The sequence below is a fragment of the Rattus norvegicus genome, chromosome 12 (assembly GCF_036323735.1).
Source record: "Rattus norvegicus strain BN/NHsdMcwi chromosome 12, GRCr8, whole genome shotgun sequence".
NCBI lineage: Eukaryota > Metazoa > Chordata > Mammalia > Rodentia > Muridae > Rattus > Rattus norvegicus.
Genome location: NC_086030.1, coordinates 39,812,833 through 39,822,540, shown reverse-complemented (window position 1 = coordinate 39,822,540; position 9,708 = coordinate 39,812,833). Strand labels below are relative to the sequence as shown.

General features: G+C 44.4%; 1 protein-coding gene across 5 annotated transcripts in view; it reads left to right on the top strand.

Annotated features, from left to right (window-relative positions):
• Window positions 1-926: 926 nt before the first annotated feature.
• Window positions 927-9,708, top strand: part of Anapc7 (anaphase promoting complex subunit 7) — a 28,097-nt gene continuing 19,315 nt past the window's right edge. Inside the window, exons 1-4 of one of the 5 annotated variants that reach the window (NM_001107142.1) lie at window positions 927-1,055; window positions 1,644-1,898; window positions 6,168-6,354; window positions 7,014-7,133. In NM_001107142.1, the coding sequence (NP_001100612.1) occupies window positions 1,798-1,898; window positions 6,168-6,354; window positions 7,014-7,133 (408 nt within the window). In that variant the 5' untranslated portion in view covers window positions 927-1,055; window positions 1,644-1,797. The other 4 variants (XM_006249365.4, XM_039089466.2, XM_017598334.3 and 1 more) reach the window with 4 other exon arrangements.

Below are 9,708 nucleotides of genomic sequence, written 5' to 3'. Positions count from 1 at the left end.
CTATTCTATTGCCGTGAGGAGACACCATGACCGAAGGCAACTTACAAAATAAAGCACTTAATTGGGGACTGCCTTGCAGTGTCAGAGGGTTAGCCCATGATCATCACAGTAGGAAGCAGGGCATCAGGCAGTCATGCTCTGGAGCAGTAGCTAAGGCCTTACATCTGATCTGAAAGGTGGAGGCAGAGAGGGAGTGAGACTGGGCGTGGTGTGGGCTTTTGAGACCTCGAAGCTCACCCATAGAGGTACACCTCCTCCGAGGCCACTCCTTCTAATCCTTCCTAAACAATCCACTAAGTGGGAACCAAACAGTCAACTATCCAAGCCTACGGGGCCATTCTCATTCAGGTCACCACCATACTACGGAAGCATGAGAATGTGAGTTTTAACCCAGTATCCATGTGAGTTCGTTCTCTCTCTCTCTCTCTCTCTCTCTCTCTCTCTCTCTCTCTCTCTCTCTCCTGGATTAAAAAAAAATGAAAACAAACCTTGAATCTCAAATCTAAACAAACATCTTCAGTTGTTTAAATTTTATTTGCATGTAGTTACTTATTTTGTGGGAGTGAAAGGCACATGCTGCTGTCTCAGAGGACAACGTGAAGGAGTCTGCTCTCTCCTTCCACCATGGTGGACACAGGGGGTCCAATTTAGAAAGCTAGCCTTGCTGATAAGTGCTTCTACTCTTAAGGTGCCCAGCTTTAACATTTGAAAGTTTGGGTTTCTTCGTTGGCAAGTAGGGAATGAATGACAATTCAGAGTATTTATCTATTTTAGGGGAGGCTTTTTCAGACACTGTTTCTCTATGTATCCCTAGCTGTCCTGGACTCTATAAACCATGTTGATGTCGAACTCACAGAGATTAGGCTGCCTCTGTCTCCCAAGCGCTGGGATCAAATCACCGCCCGGCCATAAGTTGTTATTTTTTTAATTTATTTTTATGATTATCATGCATTCCTGAATGTATGTCTGTATACCACATGCATGTATGTGCCCATGGACACCAGAAGGAGTCGGATGCCCTGGATCTGGTCTTACAGACTGTTGTGAGCCACCAGGTAGGTGCTAGGAACGGAATTCTTCTGCAAGAGAAGCATGCAGATTTAACTTCTGAGTCGGCTCTCCACCCTTTATGGGAATGGCTTCAGCGTTGCAGTTTGTGACTATGCAATGCAGTAACGAGTTCGTAAACGCTTGAGATGTTGACAGTGGAGCCATCAGAGATCCAGCTCACTCCTGGACCTATCCTTTCTTTGTACTTGGATTTAGCGGGCCACTTGAATTGGTAAACCATGACTTGTAGCAAGGAATCTACTCAGCGAGCGACAGGAACACAAGCCAGCAGATGAGGGGGCGTGGCACCTTCCCCTGGAGCGCACGCGTAGTGGAAAAAAGTCAGCCCTTGGGCGCCTGATTCAAAAATTCAATTTTAACTGTTAGTTTTCCGCCTCTGCTAGGTTTATGATGAACTCCTAAACATTGTTGCTAGCCTCTGAGAGGCGTCCATTCTTCTTGGGTTGTCTTTATCTCAGCAAAACCACTATTCCTACTCGGATATTCCTTCTAGCGTGGTCAGTCCTCAATAAAATTTATCCTTTAATGATGGGGCAACCCCTTTCGCCTCACGACTGCCTCTTTTTACGCAGGCACATCCGTAGCAACCTATATCTTCGGGGGGCGGAGCCGCGTCTGGACCAGAAGGACCCCGCCGCCGCCGCCATTTTGGAACTTTCCCTGAGACTCGGCTCCGCTCCTGGGGGTTCTGTCAGCTGCTGCTGGGTCACGGTGTCGCCGGGCAGGATGAGTGTGATAGATCATGTGCGGGACATGGCGGCCGCTGGGCTGCACTCCAACGTGCGGCTCCTCAGCAGCTTGCTGCTGACCATGAGTAATAACAACCCGTGAGTGGAGGCGGGGAGCGGCGGTCTGGGAGCCGGGGCTGAGATAGTGGAGGACGCTGTGGTCCGGCTGAGGCTGCGCGGATAGCGAGGGCCTCTTCCGGTGGTCTCGGAGGACTGGCTATTTCCAGAACGACGCAGTCCTCTTGCTGCCTCCCGGAGACCCAGTCCACCCAGTCAGACATGGAGGTTCCGCTCTGGCGTAGGGAGGGAACCCCACTTTCGAGACTGGGAGCACCCTTGGCGAGCGTCGTGGCGCCTTTTTTTTAAAGGACTCTGGCAGCCTTTTGTAAGGCCCGACGCAGCCGCATTGTCGTGACTGGTTTGTTTTGGTTTGTTTACAAACAGGCTCTCCTGTAGCCCAGACGAGCCCGCAACAGACTGTGTAGTCGAGGAAGACCTTGCTCCCAGAAGCTGGGATCGCTGGTTTTTGCCCCACTGTGCTCGGTGTACGTGTGGTCCTGGGGTTCGAACCCGGGATTTCATGCGTGCTAGGCAAACCCTACCAACGGAGTTTACTGAGTCTAGACCGGTTTACTGAGTCTCAGTTGAAGCACGGGACAGTTGTGGCCTTGAGTGCCTGTTGGGCCTTGATAAAAATTCCCCATCATTGCTTCACCCTTCGACGTGGCTTCCCAAGTCAACCTATTCATTCCTTTCTTTGATTTCTCACCTTGCCCGAACTCTCAGTACAAGTTCATTCTCTCCGGGCATTGGCACCTGTGGCTTCACTTCAGAACTGCTTGCTTCCTGGTTCAGTTTTCAGCTCAGAAGCCTCTTCTTAAACGGACCTCCTAGCACCAGACCTTTCCACTTTGATCTTTCCCCTTCTCTCTTGCCATCTGTTGAAAGAGCAGTTTCCATGTGTGAGAAGCACTATTAAACTTAATGAAAGTGCGTGTCTATTACAAGGCAGTCCAATAGGTCGACCAAGATTATACTCCGGAGAACTTAGAGGAGCAAGTGGGTTTGAGTTCTGGTTGTCTGTGATTGGAGATAGTTTCTACTGCAGTCCACCACTGTGTATGTGTGTATATATACATATACATATATATATGTATATATACATATATATATATGTATATATGTATATATGTGTGTATATATATGTAAAATATTTACATATATATGTAAATATGTAGTTGTCTTCAGACACCAGAAGAGGGCATCAGATCCCATTACAGATGGTTGTGAGCCACCATGTGGTTTCTGGGATTTGAACTCAGGACCTCTGGAAGAGCACTCAGTGCTCTTAATCTCTGAGCCATCTCTCCAGCCCCGATCACCATCTTCTTAATGTGACACGGGACGCACTGGTCTCTGTCAGTCTTCTATGTTGATTCTGAGGCCTTTCCCCCTGGGTCTGAGTGATTCGTCATAGCAAATAGTATTGGGGATTAATGCTCTAATCTTTACTCTTGAGTCTTGACAGTGTGTTAGCATTGTCTGAATGCTCTTGAGTTTGCTTCTCTAGCTAGTCTGACTTTGGCTAATCCATGCTTGTTCACACTAGGTTAGATCATCAGTTTTCTTTAGCTACAGGAAGCATTTAAGTTCTGACCTGTATCCTTTATATTTTGTTATTTGTTGAAGAGACAGTGTATACACTGTTGAAAAAAGTTCAGTGGTAGAATTCTTACCTAAAATGTTTGAGACCATAGGTTTCATCTTCAGCACTGCCCAAATCGAAAATGGGCAAGTTGGTTGAACAATGTGTGTAATGTCACATAGGAAATTCAAAGAATGAAGGGTGTTTATGGAGTGGTTTGTTACAGCTTTCCTCTAGAGGTTAGAGTTGTACCTCAGACTTGGAGAGCCTCCCTGGCATGTATAAGACCCAGGCTTGGGTTTATGGCATGGCCAATAGCAAAACAAATTTCTTGGAAGGCCTGATTATATGTATGTATTCACTGAAAAATAAGCGTTTGATGCTTTACTCCCGAAGTGGTCAAATGTTTATACACTGTAACATGCTTGCCTAGTAATGTCTCTCCATACTTGGAAAACAAGGAAAACAATTGTTTTCTCTGGAAAAGGAAGGTGGTTGGGTAAGGTTAAAACTGAGGAAGCAGTGCTCGGCCTTCCTCTATGTTGCTGTTTGAATGTTCTCTTGTTTTGCCTTTTTCTCCCCCACCTCACAGTTTTGAGTGTTTTTGCTTTTGTTTTTGTTGTGTGTACATGTACACAGACATCCAAGTACACATATGTAATAATAAAATTTTTTTTTATGAAGGTACTATAGTTTATTCCCTGCCAAGTGAAATCTGATTAGGGAATGACTGTTAATAGACTTGGAATTACTTTGATTTTTATATTTATGTGCCTGGTGCATTTGGAGGCCAGAAGAAGGCATCGGATTCTTTGGAGGTCAGAGCTGGAGTTCAAGCAGTTGCAAGCTGCCTGATGTGTGTGCTGAGATTCAGACTTGAATCCTCTGCAAAACCCACATGCTCTTATCTACAGAGCCCTTCTAACCCTACTTTTTGAGAGAGAGTCATAGCCCAGGCTGATTTTGGACTGATTATATAGCCAAGGATAGCTCTTTGAATTCCTGGTCCTCCTGCCTCTGCTTCCAAATGCTAGGACTACCAAAGTGTATGATCATACTGGCAGTGGTACCTAATTGTTTGTTTTTTTAAATTTCTCTCCCATTTTGTTTGAGAGAGACAGGGTCTCTGTAGTCCTAACTGTCCTGGAACTGGCTGTATAGACCAGGCTGGCCTTGAACTCCAAGATCTTTCTGCTTCTGCCTCCTGAATGTGAATTAAAGGCCTATGCCACCACATATGGCTTCCCCTATGTTTAAAATACTTGGGCCAGACATGTTGGCACACACCTTTAATCCCAGCACTCAGAAGGCAGAGGCAGGTGGAACTCTGAGTTTGAGGCCAGCCTGGTCTACAGAGCAAGTTCGAGGAGAGCCAGAGCTACATAGTGAGACCCTGTCTTCAAACAAACAAACAGCCAAAACTAAATAATAACATGAAGCAAACTCCTGTTTATAGAATTGCTTGTCCTGGTCTGTTCTTCACTTTCAGAGAAAAATGTATAAACATCTCTTAATTTGGGAAGGAGTGGGACTGGAGGAACAAACATAGGAGTGGTAACCAGGGTTACAGATAGAGCTATGATGGAATGCTTGCATAACGTGTAGAGGCCTTGGACAAAAAGTAAAGCAGTGTCTCGGCATTTAACCTGGCTTATAAGGACTGCTGCATCTTTTTGAGGGTAAAGGATGAAGTTCTGTGATAGGCTTGCCTGTGTGCTCCATGTGAGACACTGAAAAACAAAGAGGAAAGGAAAGTCCGTTCCCACACATTGACTTTACACACCTGAGAGTCCAGGAGCTGTCGTTTGCTTTTTGTATGTAAAATTGAAAGAGACTTCAGGGCCTCGAGAGATGGCTCCATAGCTAAGAGTGTTGGCTGCTCTTGTAGAGGATCTGAACGTCCCAGCATGCATGTCAAGTTCCTAGCAGGGGATCCAACATTCTCCTCTGGGCAGCAGCATGCACGTGTGCACATATGCACATACACATATGAATAATACTAATGACTCTTTAAAAAGACTCATTAAGACTAATCCTTTTCATTCTGCCATTTTGGCTTTCCAATTCTGTTCTCGTACTGGCTATTTTCTTTAGTATTTGGAGTTTTCAGGTGTCTGTTTTTGTTGAGTTTTTCTAAAAAGAATCCAGAGTGGTACATTTTCTCCTTTCTTGAGTCTCTAGCTTTTTGGTAACACTCAAGTTGTAGTTGCTATCCTTTGGCAAAATTATCCCTAAAATTTGATGTTAACCTAAGGTAATATAGGTATATGTAAAACAGCGGTAAGTTAAGAGGACTTACTGAGTAGACGGAGCGGTCCATTCTGTGATCCTACACTTCCAAGGCAGAAGCAGGAAGACTTCAAGGCTACCCGGACTACAGAGTGAGTCACTTTCTCAAAAAGTCAGAAAAGGATGGAAGGACTTAAAAATAGGAAGGAAAGTATGCTTTCTTCATCTGTTTATTTGATTTGTAGGTATCATTAGCTTCTATATTAAGAAAACACAAATTGTACAAAAACAATACAGTAAGGTCGTGGTGCTCTAGATGTGTTGGCCATGTTTGAGTGATATTCAGATGTGCCTGTCTTTTTTATTAGGCTTATCTGTTTTCTGTTTGTTTGTTTTGCAAGCTAACATGATAGGTTTTTGTGTTAGACTTAGGTAAGATATTCTTTCTGATTTTCAAAATAACCCATGCACGATTTGCTTCCTTTATGTTCTAGTGAGCTGTTTTCCCCGTCTCAGAAGTACCAGCTTCTGGTGTATCATGCAGATTCTCTCTTTCACGATAAGGAATACCGCAATGCTGTGAGTAAGTATACCATGGCTTTACAGCAGAAGAAAGCCTTAAGTAAAACTTCAAAGGTGCGACCTTCAACTGGAAATTCTGCATCTACTCCACAGAGCCAGGTGATTAAGAGAGAAGAGACTCATTCATGCATTCCTTTATTCCTTTTAGTTTTTCAGGATAGGGTTTCTCTATGTGGCCCTGGCTGTCTTGGAACTCACTCTGTAGACCAGGCTAGCCTCAGATTCAGAGATCTGCCTGACTCTGCCTCCCAAGTGCTGGGACTAAAGGGCTGTGCCAGCACTGTCTGACCTGTGTATATGTGTGTATACTGTATATGTTCATGTATGTGTATGTATACACATATTAAGAGACAGGGTTGAAGTACCCTTTTCAGTGACGAGTTGGTTGGTCGTAGAATGAAGCAGTTCTGTAGTCTTTGTTGTTATCATGTGACACTCATGCTGCTTTTCGTCTTTTATCACTGGACATTGGGTTGCTTCCACTTTGGCTTACGCTGCTGTGGTGCTCTGTGTCCTGGTTTGGGTGAGCTTGTTCTCATTTTTCTTTCTCTTTTTTTTGGTTTTTGGCTGGCCTCAAACTCCTAGAGATCCAGCTGCCTCTGCCTCCCGAGTGCTGGGATCAAACAGTGGTGTCTGATTTTTTGATTGCATATGTAGGAGCAGAATTGCTCTAAAGTTGTAAGGTTATTCTTCCTAACACTTTGAAGAACGGTCACGGTGTTGGGATCATATTTAGGAAGGTGTTTGTCGTCTCCTAGTGTCTTCCATCCGAAATTGAAGTGAAATACAAAATGGCTGAGTGCTACACAATGCTGAAACTGGACAAGGACGCCATTGCTATACTCGATGGGATCCCTTCAAGACAAAGAACCCCCAAAGTAAGTTCTCTGTCCCTCTTCCCAATTTCTGTTGACCCTGCCATGGTCTCTGTTCTCCATGTTTCAGGAAGTCTGAACTCTTACCTTTCCCCAGTGGAGTTAGGGTTCAGATGATGAGTTTACTTTGTTAGTGAACCCTGAGAATTCAGCCAGCTGTAGTGACACTTGGGAAACGGAAGCAGGAAACCAGGAGGTCGAGGCTATCTCAAAACAGATGTGTTTGGTTAAGTTTTGTGGTACTTGAGTCCAACCCAGGGTCTCAAGTGTGCTTGGCAAGCACTGTAATTAAGTAGCAGCCTCACCCCTTGTCCTTTCACTTAAAAGTTTCACTTAGAGACACGGACTTACTAACGAACTCACTCACACTCAGGCTGGCCTTAAATGGTGTGTCTTCCTTAGGGCTCTGTTGCTGTGAAGACACACCATCGGGAAACATTCAGTTAGGGTTGGCTTACATTTTATCATGGTGGGAGGCATGGTAGTGTCTAGGCAAACATGGTACCACAGAAGGAGCTGAGAGTTCACATAGGCAGCAGAAGGCGACCATGTGCCACACTGGGTGAAGGATGAGTATAGGAAACCTCAAAACCCAACCCCACTGTGACGTACTTCCTCCACAAAGCCACACCCACTCCAACAAGGTCTCACCTCATAGTAGTGCCACTCCCTATGGGCCAAGCATTCAAACACAGGAGAAGATGGCACCATTCCTGTTCAGACTGCCGCCTTGTATAGCCCAGAATGCCTTAGGCTTTGGTTCTTTCTACCCCAGCCTGCCTAGTAATTGGGATTGCATTACCAGCACCAGTTATTTCTTAGCCTGCCTACCTGCCTGCCTTCCTCCCTTCCTCTCTTGTCTTTTTTTTTTTTTTTTTTCTTTTCTTTTTTTCGGAGCTGGGGACAGAACCCAGGGCCTTGCGCTTGCTAGGCAAGCGCTCTACCACTGAGCTAAATCCCCAACCCCCTTTTTTGTTTTTTTGGTTTTTTTTTTTTGTTTTTTTGGTTTTTTTTTTTTTTTTTGGTCTTTTTTTTTCGGAGCTGGGGACAGAACCCAGGGCCTTGTGCTTCCTAGGCAAGCGCTCTACCACTGAGCTAAATCCCCAGCCCCCTTTTTTGTTTTTTAAGGAGATTATTTGTGTGTCTGTGTGGTAGTGCATGTTAGTGCAGGTGCTTGCAGGGTCCAGAGGCATCGGATCCCTTGGAGCTGGAGTTAAGGTCACTTGTGAGTCATCTGATAGGGATGTTGGGACCAAACCTAAGCTCTCTAGAGCAGTCAGTGCTCTTAATTTCTGAGCCATCTCTCCAGCCCTCTAAGGATTTTTTTTTTTTTTTTTTTTTTTTCCAAAACAGGGTCTCCCTATGTAGTCCTGGCTGTCCTGGAACTCACTCTGTAGACCAGGCTGGCCTCAAACTCACAGAGATCCTCTGCCTCTGCCTCCCGAGTGCTGGGATTGAAGACCTGCTTCATTATAGCTGGCTGTATTTGTTTTTATTATTTTTATTTGTGTGTGTGGGGTGTACGTACCAGTAGAAGCTAGGGGTGTCAGATCCCCCTAGATGTGGGTACTAGGAACTGAACTCAGGCCCTCTGAAGAGTAGTGCATGCTTTTAATATCGGGGTTGGGTGTGTTCTCAGCCTTTGACATTTTCCCCATCAGGAATAATGATCTGAAGAGTATGGCAGGCACAAAAACTTTTTTTTTTTTTAAGCTTCTTCCTTTTTTTTTTTTTTAATATTCGTTGGTGCAATAGTGTATTCATTTGATAACAGGAATATTTAATTGTGTTGATCTCTGCCATTGTAAAGTCAAAACTACAAGATCCCCCTGGGGCTGGGAAGGTGGCTCAGTGGGTGGAGTGCTTGCTGTGTACCCTTTAGAGCCTATGCGAGTTCTCAGCACCAGTGTGGAAGCTGCTGTTGGAGTTTGTGTCTAACCCTCAATCTGAGGGAGAAACATGTTCAGGAGAAAGCCAGCATTGCCGTCTGGCCTCCACTCGTGTGCTCATGTGTACCCACACACATTTGCGTGCATCTGCACATGAACTCACACACGAAACTCCTACAGTGTCCCTTGGTACTTTCTGCAGAATATCTGTTTGTGTTTAATTTGGCAGTGTCTTAACGAGTGTGCCTTCAACTAGAACTGAAAGCTTTGGCATCCATTCTGAGTTGAGATATTTGGTCTATGTGTACTGGCAGTGAGAGCAACAGCGTTCTATAATTTTTATTTTTTAATTTTTTAATGTGGACAATAGCATCTTCTTTGTTAACTTTTGTAAAAACCCAGAAAGTTCATGGATGTAAAAATAACTTTATCTTTTATTTTTTCTGGACTGGGAATTGAATCTGTAGCTTCATGAATACCAAGCGAGCCTGTTGCCAATGGTTTCGCTCCCAGCTGTGAAACTATGGTTTAAAGTGCTGGTCCTTAAAAAAGATGGAAAGATGAGATTCTGGCTTGTAAACAGTGATAATTTAGGTGTCTGTCCATTTAATTTCACTTTAGAAGAGCAATAAAAATTAAATATTTGTTCTATTTCTTACTTATTTTTACTTATTGTATATTCCCCTCAC